Source organism: Beta vulgaris, chromosome 7 (assembly GCF_026745355.1).
Source record: "Beta vulgaris subsp. vulgaris cultivar EL10 chromosome 7, EL10.2, whole genome shotgun sequence".
NCBI lineage: Eukaryota > Viridiplantae > Streptophyta > Magnoliopsida > Caryophyllales > Amaranthaceae > Beta > Beta vulgaris.
In genome coordinates this window covers 29175304-29191784 of record NC_079208.1, presented here as the reverse complement: position 1 = coordinate 29191784, position 16481 = coordinate 29175304, and the positions used below count along the sequence as shown (strand labels likewise).

At 34.7% G+C, this 16481-nt stretch overlaps 2 protein-coding genes across 2 annotated transcripts; one reads left to right on the top strand and one right to left on the bottom strand.

The window, feature by feature from the left end:
* Window positions 1–1599: 1599 nt before the first annotated feature.
* LOC104898957 (wee1-like protein kinase) lies at window positions 1600–7892 on the top strand. The gene is made up of 10 exons (XM_010686099.4): window positions 1600–2107; window positions 2414–2471; window positions 2567–2633; window positions 4215–4478; window positions 4682–4749; window positions 4827–4936; window positions 5030–5070; window positions 5159–5307; window positions 5672–6019; window positions 7478–7892. Exons 1-10 carry the CDS (start codon window positions 1776–1778, stop codon window positions 7556–7558), a joined length of 1518 nt encoding a protein of 505 aa, XP_010684401.1. The 5' UTR covers window positions 1600–1775; the 3' UTR covers window positions 7559–7892.
* A 6275-nt stretch (window positions 7893–14167) lies between these two features.
* On the bottom strand, window positions 14168–14545 carry LOC104899027 (uncharacterized). The gene has a single exon (XM_010686167.1). It carries the CDS (start codon window positions 14543–14545, stop codon window positions 14168–14170), a length of 378 nt encoding a protein of 125 aa, XP_010684469.1.
* Window positions 14546–16481: the final 1936 nt, after the last annotated feature.

Below are 16481 nucleotides of genomic sequence, written 5' to 3'. Positions count from 1 at the left end.
AATTAGAAAACAATTAATTACTCCAGAATGCAATTAATTAACATATTTTGATTTAATTAATATCATCTAAAATTAATGTGATGAATCAAATTATTTACTTAATATTGGTGGAATATGAAAAATAGGAAAGAGAAAAGGTAGTAGGTATGGAAAAGTAGAAGAGAGAATGTAAATGGGGGACCCATTGTATGAAATTATGAAACGGCACGGATAAATAAAAAAGTTAGTAAGTGACTAATGATGTGAGGCGAGAGAAAATATGGGGGAGCCCCATGAATGTTGATGCTCTAAGAACAAACACATCATAACTGAGCCATGATAAAACACTAATTGATAATGACAAAGCCACTATCAAGGACCTTTTATTAGAGGGTTTATTTGTTGTTACTTATTTCTGGATATTACAGTTGTGCTTTTTGACAAGTATTATAACATATACAAACATGAATTAATTTATAAATAACAATGTCTCAAACACATTAAATGGGGGTTGGTTTATAAATAACAAGTGTCTTAAACGCACAAATAAGAGTTGTTATAAATTGTACTTTTTTGGAAAAAAAAAGCTGGCGAATCACGGTAATCGATGCCACTTTTACTTTTTTCAGAGATTGCAATTGTACTTTTTGACAAAGAGGAAGACTTTATCACAGAAACATGAGTTGATTTATAAATAACAATTGTCTCAAACACATAAAAATGAGTTAGGGAATAAATAACAAGTGTCTTAAATGCACGAATAATGGTTCTTGTAATAACGAATTGCACTTTTTGGGGAAAATAACTAGCGAAACATGCGAATCGATGCAAAATTTATTTTTTTTCTCCTGATTAGAGCAGTATTTTTCAACAAAAAGTATGATTCACGTGTTGATTTATAAATAAGAAGTGTCTTAACACATACTTCCTCCGTTTAAAAATAGTTGGATCGTTTTATGCTTTCACGCTTGCTGATGCATGGTTTTGAACCTTAATATCTTCAATAATCAATGAGTAAAAATTATGAAAAGTTAATATTTAAAAAATACACATTGAGCCGAATCTAACAAGATCCCATATGACTATGTTTTTCCTAAAATATAAATCACCAAAGATAATCAAAGTGTAAGATGTAAATAGTCCATTGACTATATTTAAACTAGTGTAAGATGTAATTACTATGAGTAAAAATGGCGGGCCGGGCCTGAAATTTCAAGATTTTGTCCACGGCTCGGCCCAGGCCCACGTTTTGGGCTCGTGCCTCCTGCGGGTTGGCCCATGTTTTATGTTTTTTTTTTTGACAGTTTTAGGCTAATAAACAAAGGAAAGGAGCGTTCGGCCTGTGGGCCGTCCCATGGCCCATCTAGGCGGACTCGTGTCAGTGCGAGTCTGAAATGAAATTTCTTGACCGTGACAAACCCCGCATCCCACGTAGCGGACAATGAGGCGGGTCAGGCCCAAATCGTATCGGGTGGGTCTGGGCCGCATGCTGGCCCGGCCATGCCCACTTTTAATATTAGTATCAATTAGTGTTTTATCATTATTCATCGTAATTAGAGACCCCTCAGATAAGTCATATCGTTCCTAAAATTAACACAAGCCGTTCGATGAACATACAAGTGATACAACACCATCGTTACTTTAATTCCCAGCTCTCCTGACTTCTCCAATCACATCACTGTTTTTCACCAGTCACCACTTACACTTCCACTCCATTGAAACCCGCGCAAATTCAAACTATTTTCATTATCCCCAGTGTTCATTTTCCGAGTGAGAGAGAGACTGAGATTCCCAAAATGAAGAGAGGGCAGAGGAAGAACAAACCAAAACAACTCAAACTCTCACTCACTAGACCTCTCAAACAGCCTATTCTTACCCAGGTCTCTCTCCTCGATCGTCAAAATCAGCAACAACAACAACAAAATCAGCAGCAAAAACAACAACAAAATCAGCTGTTCCAAAAAAACCCACCTCAAATCATATCCACAATCAACAATGGCAAACCCTCTCGACTTCAAAAGGATATCGAATCTGATTGTCGCCATACCCACTTCCCCAAATTCTCCAAACTTGACGCCGATGTCTCCGATGTCGGTTGTTCCGAAATCCTTAGTCAAGATTTCTTTTGGTATTTTGCTTTTAATTCTCTCTACTTATCAGTAATTTTATCAAAGTTTACAGCTTTCATCAATCCCATTTGTGTATTTTGCATCAATTGATGGATACTTTCGATGGTTATTAAATTAGGTTTTATGGGTTGTTCTTGAATGCCTGAATTGTTCCAGCTATTTTCATTATTTTGTTAACTTGTGTAAAGTTGTTTCCTCATATAGTATTGACAAATATAAAATGTTTTTTTTTTTTGAGTAATTTTGCTGATTTGAAGTTGCTCGACTACATAGCTGTTTTTAATTGTTGGGGAAAATGTTTGCAGCACACCTGACTACATTACCCCGGAATGTCAAAATTTTCTCAACAATCTAGATGACAAGGTGAGGATAATTACTTGGCATTTCTTAGCAAATTTATGGTTTTCTTTTGGTTTAATTTGTGATGTAAATTTGTGCATTTCTGTTTTGTTTTGTAGGAATGTATTTCTTGCCCATCTTCGCCGGAGAAGTTGAAGATGGTTAAGAGTAAAAGATTTAAGCAAGGTGATTGCGCTATTCAGCTAGTTTAGTATATTGCACTCACTAATGTTTTTTCATGAAATTGGGCTTTTAAAACCTGTTATTTTAGCTTGATAGTAGTTCATGATGGAGTTTATAACTTGGCAATAGCAGTGAAGCATGTAATTTTTATTGCTAGCGTGGCTGTGACCCCTATTATAATCTTTGAGGCTGTCCCAAGCTAATTACATTTCGAATATGCCCGATCATTTTACTATAATTGCGATGGTATCTAGGATGACCTGCTCCATTCCTTCCCTGTCACTTCTCTTTTTAGAAAGTGCATGTGGCTTTTGGAAATAAACTCTTCTAGTCTCGATTGTTCAAGGGATATAATCCTGTGTCTGGAACTTCATCCTCCTCAAAGTTATGATCTGTATTGCACATTATTGTAATAATTGCATGGCTATGGTGATTGTTGGCGTTTCCTCAGAGTTTTTAACATTGTGGATGTCTGCTTGACTCTCTCTAGTTTTATGTTTGATGTGAAATCAATCATGGTTCCATATCCTTTGTAAAGTCCTAGTTCTGTTAGGACTTGTATAGTTTCCCTAGTTCTAGTAGAGTTGGACTCGTGTAATCTTAGTTTTATTAGGATTATAACTCCTAGTTCTAATAGGAGTAAAGTTGTAATCCTAATTCTAGTTCATTAAGAAGTCCAAGTCCTAGTTGGATTAGGATTCCTAATTGGATTAGAATTATAGTTCAGTTAGAATTCTAGTAGTAGATGGTAGTCTTTTGCTTAGAGGGATTTACTATTCTACTTGGGATAAGTTTTACTTTTTTTTAATCTAGTTAGAAGTCTTAGTTTACTCAGGATGTAAAAGCCTTTATAAGGCTTTCGTTTATCATTGGTAAAATCAGTTTTGGAATTTATGGAATTAGAGTGCTCATTGATAGACTTTCGTATGTTAGCTAACCACAAAACTCAAACCTAGACTTTGAGATGAGATTGTGCCTAGACCGCAACTTTCCACCTTGAACCGAGACTTTAAGGATCAATCTATCCTTTAATTTTCGTGCATTCATAATCATAAAACACAAAAATATTTCTAGATTGTTCATTGGCTCTATAGATTTCAGTTTGCATCGAGTTTAGTGTTCAAGAACTTCCACAAGATCCGATCTTTTTCTTAAGATTTTCGTGGGTTTATAAGCATCATCAATAGGTAGGGAGGTTTGCTTGGTTCACTGGTGCTTATAAACCAAGCATTCAATGTCATTTTCCAAAAACAAATAAGCACCACTGAACCAAGCATTATAAGCATCATCGATGTTTTTGGAACATGTGCTTGCATAGTCCTTTTGCGTCAAAATGGAGAACAATCGATGGGGTTATTGTTACTCTCTCATCTAATAAATTGTGTTGTCTACACTTATGTGAATCTACCCTGGTATAAGTTTGGTTTTCTCGGGAATTTTGGTTGGAAATTTTACGGCTTATATGTTGATTTTACTTGATATCTTGTTTCTTATGCTCCATTTAGCTTCATTTCTAACAAATCATAGGCAAACTTTGTAACTCTTTTTGTACCTTCATTGCTGAACTTTTCATGATATCCACAGATGGCAGCTTTGTAACATCTCCAGCTTCTATGATGGATAATCAGCAGACAGTGGAATCTTCAAAAGATACTCCTTACACGAATGAAAACAAGACTGGAAAAACCACACCTACTGTATTAGGGAAAGGTTCCAGTTATGTCCCACAGTCAGCAATTGCTTTGCGCTGCCGTGTTATGCCACCACCCTGTTTAAAGAACCCTTTTACAAAAGATGCTGTTGAAACGGATGTGGATCCTTTTGAAAGTTGGAGAACAAAATGCTCAGGTTTTGCCTTTTGTTGCCTCTTTGGTTGATTCTTTGGTTGATTCTTTGGTTGCAAGATAACATCCTACCTTCCTTGTTACTTTTATTCCCTGGAGGTTCACTCACTTGTTTCTGGCTATTCTTTTGGAATGGGGAGGTTTGCTTGGTTCAGTGGTGCTTATTTGTTGGGAAAATGACATCGAATTCTGTGTGGCTTCATTCAGGTTATCTTTCTGCATTGACCGGTGCTGACAGCATGTCACGTTATCGTACAGACTTCCAAGAAATTGAGGTATTGCAAGCAGCTATAAGAATATATGGAAATGAATATAAGCTTCAAAAGAAACTGAATATTTTCCTTGTTCTCAGCAAATTGGAAATGGGAACTTTAGCCGTGTTTATAAGGTCTTGAAGAGAATTGATGGTTGCATGTATGCTGTAAAACACAGCACTAGACAATTGTGCCAAGACACGGAAAGGTAAACTTTGTTGTCCATTAACTTCTAATTACTCACTTAACTGATTATCTATCTTTGTTAACTAGCAACTGATTCTTTTAACTGACTACTCAGAAGGAAAGCTCTGATGGAAGTTCAGGCACTGGCAGCTTTAGGTTTGTAAAAATCTTTCTCAAAGTTGGTAGCGATTTTCTTTATCGTGGCATCAATAAATGGTCTAAAATCTTATTGAACTTGGTGCAGGTTTCCATCAAAACATAGTAGCCTATCACACTTCTTGGTTTGAATATGAGCAACTATACATACAAATGGAGCTTTGTGATCATAGCCTTTCCACCTACAATTCATCTTGCTCACTTACCGAAGAAGAAGTTTTGGTGGCTTTCTGCCAGGTAGCCTATATTACAAACTTATCTTCACAATGATGGTTTAGGTTAGATTGATGAGTAATTGAACATGATATGTTTGCTTTGTTGGGACCGATATTGGTATTTTTCCATGATGAAATGGTGTACAAACAATTTCTATCTTATAGCAAAAGTAAACTTTGAAAATGCCATTTTCTTTTGCAATGGTGCACACAGCTTCTTGCTAAAAACTCAGTCTAATGTGTGTTTCAGGTTTTATATATGATACTTTTATCTCTTGCTCTTTGCATTCGTTTTTTGTACAAGAGTTATATCTTTCCATTCTTTAGCCGGGGGGAAAGATATAGTATGATTATTCCCTCTGTGATCTTACAATTTATGTTTGCAGATCGGCAGAGCATTGGAATATATACATGGAAGAGGCATTGCTCATCTAGATGTAAAGCCAGAGAACATATATGTCAGGAACGGTGTGTACAAGCTTGGGGACTTTGGTTGCGCCACACTGCTAGATAAAAGTCTTCCGATTGAAGAAGGTGATGCACGCTATATGCCTCAAGAAATTTTGAACGAGAAGTATGATCATCTTGACAAAGTTGATATTTTTTCGCTGGGGGTTTCCATATATGAGCTTTTGCGAGGGTCATCATTGCCAGATGCAGGTCATCAGCGTTTGAGGGAGGGGAAACTACCTCTGCTTCCAAGCAATTCCGTGCAATTACAGAAGTTACTCAAGGTATGATATATTTTCTGTGGTGGCCTGTTGGATAGTCGGTAGTAAATGTTGATAATGCTAATGATTATAGTGTAATTTTGTAAGAAAAACCATGTCAATGTCCATGATAATGAGTGATAAGTCCACACCCATTTCTCTTCATTAGATTACCACTTAATACCATCTTCCAAAGTGGGAAGGTGGCAATGGATGATGATTAATATTTATGAAGAAAATAGATGTTTTAGGGGTGGACAATCATTATCCGAAACATTGATTTGAGATTTGCCTTACAAAAATTGCATCAAAAGTCATTACTATTGTCGTTATTTATTATCGCCTACCACACGGGGGTGAATGCATTGATAAAGCTTTTATTACCATGTTTCTTAATTCCTGCCTTTTATGGTTCACTTCTATCTGGTTGAACTGATCACCCTATTTGTTTTCTTGGACTGCAATGTATTTAGTAGTTGTTTGGTTGAAATAAGGAATTTGCATTTCCTAGAGTGTTAAAACTGTTTGGTTGATTATCTTTTGTGAAAAGTCTTTTAGTAGTCTTTTGGTTGGAAATAGGAATTTGTTTTCCCAAGGGAAGTGCTAAAACTGTTTGGTTGATTACTTGTGAAAAGTCTCACTTTTCTAGGAGGGATTAGTAAAGAAACTTTCATAATTAATGGGATATAGAACTTTTTAAGAATTTGTGTGTCCATGAACCAAATAACTCCACAATTTTCTCCTTCTGAGGAAGTTGCATAATATTATGTCAACCAACCAAAGCGGCCACTTAGTGGATGGCAAGCAAGGACAATGAATATTTCGAAATAATTCAAAATCATAGAAAGAGAGAGAGAGAACAATTGGAAATATGGATTTATTTGATCCTTGTACATTTTTACCAAGTGATTGATGAGAAATGATAAACATTCATCTGAGAGATGCATCTAGCAAAGTGTATATATGTAACAAATAGTGTATGTATGTAAACGTATAGCTTTTGTCAGAGTTTATGATGTTTTTCTCTGATTTTGCTACTTTGCAAACACAAAACAATAAAAACACTATATGTTACTACACAAACACTATCTGGCACACTTAAACTTTGTTAGATATCTCTCATATATTCCCTCTGTCCCTTAATAGATTTCACGTTTTTAATTTGGAGCACTATTCATAGGAAAAAAAATCCTCAAAAAGAATTACCAAAATACAAGGTAAAACATAGTCCTATAGAGTCTTGTTTGATTCATCTCATTTGTTTACATTTGGAAAATCAAACTTTTATAACTTTTACAAATATGTAACTAAAGATATCAACGATACAAAACGTGTATTGACAAACTTGTATTGAAATAGTGGAAAATCTATTAAGGGATGGAGGGGGTAGATGCTTATCATTTCATATGATTGATTACCATATGTTTCACATGCTTATGTGTTGTTACTTCCAATGTTGACAATTTGCGTATGACGTGACAGGTCATGGTGGATCCAGATCCAATAAGGCGGCCTTCTGCTAAAGATTTGGTAGAAAACCCAATTTTTTCCAAAATCTTGTGAATCAGGGAATCCAAGTATATATTTTTTGACTGGTTGAGGCTTCTCATAAGCTCTGTTGAAAGAAGGCCGATCACATTTAACACCCCCAAAGTTTCAGCCGTGAATAGAGTCCAAAACTACTAAATTATGAATCTGATTGAAGTGTCATATATCTAATGTTGGTTGCACCAATTTCTTTTTCACATATATGGTGCACATTTTGTAAATTCATCAAAAATGGTGAAGTTTATATCAAGGGGTGTCTGTAATGTTTGTATTTTTGGGTTGGCTTTGTAGAGTGGTTTAACCATTAATCCAAATATCCTATAAGTGAATTGATTATAAATTAACATAAGTGAATACTCTATAATCTACCAGGGGAAAAAAAAAAAGAATAACGTCACGTTGTTGACATTATGTACTACCATAATAATTAATTTGGCTGGTTTTGAAGCCAGGGGCGAATTTAGAAAAAAAATCATTAAATGGGCCAAATCAAATTTGGTAATGTGTATAAGTTCATCTCGAGTCAAATCAAATTTGCTAATGTTCCTTTTACTTTTTTTTTTTTTTTTTTTTAACTTCGTGGTAAGATGAATTTTCTCTAGGCTACCTTCGTATAGGGCCACTAACATAGAAGTTCAACAAACTCCAATCCCCTCTCTCCCCCAACAATATTAAAATTTTTGCTTCCACCAAGATTTGAACATTGGTCTCCCATATGAGATATAGGAATCCATACCATCGGTTACAAGGATTCTTGGTATGGATGTTCTTTTTACGTATTATTTTATTAGTTATAATGCTTTATCTTTTGTAGTATTTATGTATTAAACTTGTCCTAAAATGTCCGCGCGCGCGCGCGCGCGCACACACACACACACATATATATATATATATATATATATATATATAATATATATATATATATATATATATAATAATTAATATTAATTAAGATGCTTTCTGATTTATTTTCTCATATAAGTGGTCAATATTGTGTGTGCAAGTATGATCCAAAGTGTTATAACTTATTTGAACGATTAAAAGTGTTTCAAATAATTAAAAATAGAGGATGTAAAATTAAGTTCATGTCTAAATTTAGAAAAAATATATGTTAAGGTCAAATTATGTTCAAATGAAGAATTCAACTAATATCGAAAAAGAAAGAATTTTATGGTGATGATATTACTAATTACAGTCTATTTTTTTGTGTACTGGGACTTGGGAGTATTGAACTAACTAAAAGATACAATAAATTAATTGGTGTACCTTATTATAAATTTCATGAATAAAAAGCTAAAAATAAAAATAAATGAAAGATGAAAAGGCAGCTAAGATTTAGAAGGAGAGTGGTTTTGCATTTTAGGACCCACAGGGGTTCGAATCGTGCACTACTTGAATGGTGCATTAAATGTAGTAACCAATTGCGCTATGCTGCACTACTTGAATGGTGTAGTAGGGCCTGTTCTCCCCAGCTTATTTCCAGTTCAGTTCAATTCAGCTCAGTTCAGTTTAGTTCAGTTTAGTTCCGTTTAGTTCAGTTCAGCTTAGTTCAACTCCATTCTTTTATAACCATTTTGTTAAATATTATTATTATGTTGGTCTAATTTATTTTACTAATTACTCTTATTATTATTATTATTATTATTATTATTATTATTATTATTATTATTATTATTATTTATTTTTATATCATTATTATTAAGTATTATTTATTATTATTATTATTATTATTATTATTATTATTATTATTATTATTATTATTATTTCTATATATCATTTTGTTTATTATAGCTTTACTCATTATTATTACTATTATTATTAAAAGGAACATGGTTTAGGTCAAAAACACAAATAAACCGGCATTTTTAGCCCATAAACCAATCAAATCGCGTCAAAATGGTTTATGATGTAATTTTGCGCGGTCCGACCCAATCATATTTTTATTACTAAATATTATTATATTATTAAATCTAATTATTAAAATAGTAATATTAATTTACTTCTTATATATTATTGTTATTATATAATCATCATCAAGTATTAATATATTAATACAAATAATATAAAATAATTATTATTAATTATCATTATTATCATTAATTATTATTATTAAATTATTATTTAATATTCATATTATTATTGTTTAAATATTATTTATATATTTATTACATTAAATTTAATTCAATTCAATTTACTTCAGTTCAGTTTAATTTAGTTCAGCTTAGTTCAGTTCAGTTCAGTTCAGCTCAGCTCATTTCAGTTCAGTTTAGCTGTTTATGCTGAAGAGAATAGGCCCTTAGTGCATCTAGGATGAGGTGGGCTAAGGCTCGAGTAGGCCCTCTGGATACGCCCCTGTTTGAAGCAACCTAATCGTTCTTCTTTTTTTTTGTACATAATGAAAGTTAGGACACCCTTTTCGCAAGGGAGATTCCGAACGAATAAATAAGAACTAATTTATTTAACAAAGGTTCCGTAGAAATATCCACGTCAACCGAAGCATCATAACTATTGTGACCTTTTTTGATAGAATATCTGCTATCCGATTAGCTTCCCGAAAAATATGCTAAATGGTATAGAATCTAAACCGACGAAGCAGATGTCGAATGTCATCAATTAAAGTTTGGATAGTCCAAGGGCAAGTGTAATGCACTTGAAGCACTCTTATAACTACTTGATTATCTCCTTTAAAGCGTTCTTTTGATTTTGGAATAATGTAGTAATATACCATTTCTTGTACACCTTCATTTCTATCCTCTTATAGAGAGCAAATAATCGAATATCTAGAATTTACAATACTTTACAGTATCCACTCGTGATACAATCTTTTTCCTAATCATGCACTAAAATATTTTAATGTCTAAATGGAAGTAGTTTTAGGAAAATAATAAAACCTAAAATTCAACAATTGAGGATTAAGATAGCATGTCGATCAATCGATACCATTTCTTGTACACCTTCATCACTTGTTTTTCCTATAAATAACCCCCCTTTTATTTTTACTAGATCAATAACTTCCCACTCACAAAAACAACTTCAATCAACAATTTCCCACACAACTTAATTTCTCACAATTTCAGTACTACTCTCATCTTCTTTACTTCCATCCTCTAAGAAAAATCTCATTCAAGAAAAAGAAAGAAAAAGTTAGAAAAGTAACTAGTATATATAGTTCATCAAACAAAAACACAAAAAAGGATTTTAATTAGTAATTAAGTAAACTTAGAAACTCACTTAAAAATAAGAAAATCACAATAATAAGTAGCAAAACTTTGCAGAAGAAAGTGAATCATTGAGATAGAAAGGTAAAGTTTAAGTTTTTGTTATTTTTCTTAATCTTGCTTAACCATCTAGTAACTTTTTGTTTGTTTCTTCTTATCATTTTTTAAAATTTTTTGGAGTAATTTGGGTACGTATAAGTCTTAATAGATTCCCCAACTTAAATCATCCCACCTATAACAGTCAACTCTGACGGGGAGACTCTTAGGAAACAATATGTTTATGTGATTTTTCTTAATCAAGTTGTTATTCATCACCAAAACTGTGTTTTTGAAAAAAAATCTAAGTAAAGTTGTGCATAAACAACTCCATAAAAATAAAATTTGATGTTGTAATTATAATTATTTTTAATTTTGTACTTTATTTCATTTTTTCGTCTGTATTATATATATTGTTTTTAGTATGTAATATTTTTCCTATGACGTTAAAGATGTTTCCACCAACTGGGATTTGGAATTTATAAAAAAGAAATTGTACAGTTAATTAAAAATTATAGAAAATGGTTGTGAAAAACTTATTTCGTCCAGTACCACATAAGCTTGTTCTTTCCATAAAGTTCATACTAAATTCATTTAGGTAAAATAAAAACATAAACTTTAAAGTAGAAATCAGTAGATTTACAAAAACATAAAAATCATGTTCATATAAATTTTATACAATTTTATCTCATTTTTACAAAATTGTTCATGTAAATCAATAAATTCCAGAACACTGATTTTCTCTTCAGTTAAGAAAATAAATAAAAGGAAAAATTACTTTCATTAAGTCAACCTTTATACGGTCTTCTCATTTTAAGTCTACCTTTTGATTATCCCTGATTGAGTTAGGCTTGTAGGGTTATTTTCTTCTATTGAGTTTTAAACCATTTGTGACTTGTTTAGTAGGTTACATGTGTTGTGTGTCGCCATATGATTGATTTGCTATTTTTTTTGGTTTTATTTTCTATCTACTCCCCTCCTTCTCCTATCATCTTTCTCTTCCCCCTCCCTTAAGACCACCCCTCCCGTGTCCCCTACATCCCTAACAATAGTAAACCCCACCCCTACCCCTCCTACCCATACCCCCCACAGCCCCACCCCAACCCTCCCCTCCTACCCATACCCCCTGCAGCCCCACCCCCACCTCTCCCCTCCCTTGACTTTGCATCCCTACTAGCAGCATCCCCCCACCCCACTCCACCCCTTCCCCGCCCCTGTTGCGTTTCCACCAACAACACCCCCACCCCCATCCTTCCTTTGCTCCTGTTGTGTTTCCACCAACAACACCCCCACCCCACCCATCCCCTCCCTTCCCCTGCTAGTTGCGTTCCCACCCATACCCCCCGTAACTTTACCAAGCCCACGCAGCCACCGCAGGCTGTCATCCCCTCCCCTTCCCACCCTACCCCTCGCCTCCCTCACCCATTCCCCTATGATATCCCTTCGTCCCATTCCAAAGCCCTGTCGCCCAACAACCCCACTGAAACCAACCATTAGGCTCCCAGGGGGTGGGAGAGGTCGCAGGAACCCATCACTAACCTCGCTCGGTGAAGGCGACAGGGAAAGAGAAAGAGAGAGAGGAGAAATAGAAGAGAGAGGGGGGCATAGGAGGTGTTCGCAAGGGGTAGGGGAGGTCGCAAGAAGAGTGGGGGTTCGGGAGGGGTGTTTGCAGGGGGTGGGACAGGGGTAGGGAGAGGGCGAGGAAGGGATATTTGCTGGGGTGGGTGGTTCAGTTTTTAGTGGGTTAATGGGTGGGTCAAAGGGTTTGTTTAAAGTCAAACTTTTTATTTACCAGTATATGAGGTTATCGGTCATTTAACCTACTTAAAGTTAATGGTGCTATAAAGTTGACTTGACTAGGAATAATCAAAAGTTAGACTTGAAATTGGAAGACGACGCAAAGGTTGACTTATTTAAAATAATTTTTCCTAAATAAAAAGGGTCTTAAAAATGTCTGATTTAGGTTAAAATTTACAGTCTAGTCCTTCAATATGTCTAGAATTCATACCAAAATTCACTTCAAACCAAGTTCAAGAAGTTAGGTTTCAAAGAGCAAATTGGATAAGGATCCTATTTTCCCCGGTTTTAGTATGAAATTCACCATAATTCGAGTTATCACTAAAACCTCGTAAAATTTTGACACAACATAAATAACTCACTGACCTATCCATAGGCATATCACTTTTTCAATTTAACGCTCTAAAAAGTTATGAATTTTATAAGTCATAGACAAAAGTGCAATCTGGAAAATGAAATAACGTGATCAAATCAAATTTAATAAAAAAATGTTTTATTTTGTTACGAAAATGTTAATTAAACGCCATTAAATTTTAAGTTTCTCTCAAAATGATTCATTTTGATTAAGTAAAGAAAAATCAATAAAAATCATCATATAAAATCAAATTAAGTAAGTTAATTAATCTTTAACTTTCACAAGTTTACAAATAAGCATGAATTCCAAAGTCCATTCAAGGAGATGAAGATCAAGGAGCATCATGGTAAAGATCAAGATTGAAGACTTGTATAGATAATAGAATTTTTACATATTGTTGTAATGATAATTTTCTTTGTAAATAGTTATTACATCACTAAATTAATGAAAAATATGGAGATGTTTATGCATAATTATCATAAATAATTCTGCAATTCTTTTTGAATAAAATGAGCAACCAATGTTACAAATATTGCATGTTGGGCCTAATATATCATAGTATATGAATTAAATGAACCAATACTATACTATGTTAAATCTAACTAAGTTAAATTGTATGATAAACCATCTAACATTTTCAAAATTGTTCTCCATAATCTTCAAATGGATCAATTATATAATTTGGCATAATTAGAAAAGTAATTATGATCTCCTAATTAATTTTAGGACGTTTCACATGTCTTGCTTTAAATGGCCTAATACCGATTAGCTAAACATATCTGCAAATTCCATGTCAAATTTATCATCTTGCTAAAAATAACTTAATAATTTTCAATTAAGATTATTTCTCATCCATCCAAAAGCCTTCAATTAGGAAGCGAATATTTTTTTTGTTAGAAAAGACCTCTTTTGAAAAATCCTAAGTTTCACTAATTAAGGTGATTATTTCAACTCCCATTCAATCACTAATTAAGGTGATTACTTTGTTCACATTTAATCACTAATTAAGGTGATTATTTCAACTCACATTCAATCACTAATTAAGGTGATTTTTTTTTTTGGTAAACAAGTAGTAAAATTAACCAAGCAACCAATACACCTAACGGAGTAGCAGAGCAGCTACCCCCACAAACTAACTGGACATTCCCAGCTAATTACAATTCCTCAATCCACTTCCTATCCACTTCTTTAACTTTTCTTCCTATAAGCTGCACATCCCTATTTTTTTACAATGAACTTAATGTGTTTAAGTGTACTATCAACAGAATTAACAATATTCTCCCAGAAAGCTTTGTTCCTATTGCACCAAATCAGATAAATAGTTGCTGCAATAGCTGCCATAACCACCTGCCTCCTGAATCTGGACCCTCTGTATCTGCTACGAATCCACCCGCAGGTCTGTGGTAAGTTCCTAGCATTCCATCCAATTCCAAGCCATGCTGCAACCTGTCTGATGCATCTGTCACTAAACTCGCATCCAAAAAATAAATGTGCAGTGTTTTCAATATGTTGAGCACAGATTTGGCAATTCTCATTATCACTAATGCCCATCTTTTTGAGTCTAACACTGGTTTTAAGCCTCTCCCTCACAGCCATCCACATGATGAATATGTGGTTAGGAATAGAAAGTCTGTTCCAAACACAATAGCTCCATTGCTGATGTGTTGTAGTGATGTGAATTTCATTATAATACTTCTTAATACTAAAAGAGGTACAACTGAGCCATTGTCTACCCCCCAGTTTATCATGTAGATCATTTTTAGCTCTACAGATGTGCTTTCATGCCCAACTAGCTGTAATAGGAGCCACATAGGTATCCCATGATGCCTCTTTAATATAGATACTGCTCACCCACTTAACCCACAAATTATCTTTCTTTTGCGCCACCCACCATGCCAACTTACTCACAACAACCAAATTCCACAGATGGATGTCTCTAAAACCTAACCCTCCAACTTTCTTCTCCTTGCAAAGATCCTCCCATCCCACAGCACCTGGCTTGCTATTGTTGTATGAACCAGTCCATAGAAAATTCCTGCAGATGCTATTGATCTCTTGTAACACATTCTTAGGGAATAGGAATAATTGACCCCAATACACATGAATACTCATTAGGACACTCTTCACAAGTTGGCTGCGTGCAGCAAAAGAAAGATTTCTTGAACTCCACACACGAATTCTCCCCACCATTTTGCTAATCAACTCCACACAATCTCTCTGCTTCATTTTAAGTGGAGAAATTGTAACCCCTAAGTATTTAAAGGGCAGAGAGCCAGTAGAGAAACCATTGACATCTGTCACCCTTTGAATCTCATTAGCATCCATCCCATCATAATACACTTCAGACTTGTTCTTATTCACCTCTAACCCAGAAGCATTAGAAAACATCTGAACACCTTGAAGAAGTGTGTAAATTGACCTGAAGTCTCCATGACAGAAAAGTAATAGGTCATCAGCAAAGCTCAAGTGTGTCAACTTGAGCTCTTTGCACATGCTATGGAATTTGAACCCCTGTTGTTCACTAACATAGCTTAGGATTCTATCCAGGTAATCCATATAGAGAGCAAAAATTAGAGGAGACATGGGATCTCCCTGTCTCAACCCTCTCTGAGCCTTGAAAAAGCCACACATGGACCCATTTATCATGATTAAAAACATGGGAGTTGTGATGCAAAGCATGCTTTTGTCCACAAAACCACTAGGGAATCCTACTCCAGTAAGCATTTGTCTGATAAAGTCCCAGCTAATCATGTCATAAGCTTTCTTTAAGTCCAACTTCATCATGCAACTAGCCCTAGTAGTCTTCCTGTTATAAAGTTTCACAAGGTCCTGGCAGATAAGAATGTTATGAAGGATGCTCCTTCATGCAACAAAAACACCTTACTTACAAGACACCACCTCAGGTAAGATCAGATTAAGCCTTTCACTAAGCAATTTAGTGATGCACTTATAAAGTATTGTGCAGCAGGCTATTGGCCTGAATTCAACCACACTCTCTGGACATTTCACCTTTGGGATCATTGTGAGTGTTGTCACATTGATTACCTTTAGAAGTTGGCCTGTACTAAGGAAATCAAGGACTGCTGCGGTAATGTCATCTCCTACAATCTTCCAACAGTGCTTGAAAAATTTATTGTTAAAACCATCTGCCCCAGGGGCCTTCTCATCCGGTATACTAAAGATAACCCTCTTAACATCTTCTCTTGTAAACTCTCTGCTAAGAATCTGGACATGGCTTGTTGTAAGCTTGTTCCCTTTGTCAATAAGGGCTTCTAGTACCTGCTGCCTATGCTCTTTTCTAGCAAATAAATTTTCATAGTACTCCAGAAAAGCTAGTTCCACATCCCTCTTATTGTTCACCCATGTGCCATCACTTCTATTAATGGCATGAATTTTATTTTGAGTCCTTCTTTGCTTAATTGCTTGATAGAAGACTCTGGTATTCTCATCACCACACCTGAGCCAATTAATCTTGGCTTGTTGTTGCAGCAGAGCAAATTGATTCTTCTTAGCCCTATTCAAAGCTAACTGG

Excerpts from the sequence above, each read along its gene's own strand:
- LOC104899027 (XM_010686167.1), bottom strand. The coding sequence starts at position 14,545 with ATGGCTGTGAGGGAGAGGCTTAAAACCAGTGTTAGACTCAAAAAGATG.
- LOC104898957 (XM_010686099.4), top strand. The coding sequence starts at position 1,776 with ATGAAGAGAGGGCAGAGGAAGAACAAACCAAAACAACTCAAACTCTCA. Across the intron at positions 2,108-2,413 it reads CTTAGTCAAGATTTCTTTTG|CACACCTGACTACATTACCC; the intron begins GTATTTTGCTTT and ends AAATGTTTGCAG. Across the intron at positions 6,020-7,477 it reads AATTACAGAAGTTACTCAAG|GTCATGGTGGATCCAGATCC; the intron begins GTATGATATATT and ends ATGACGTGACAG.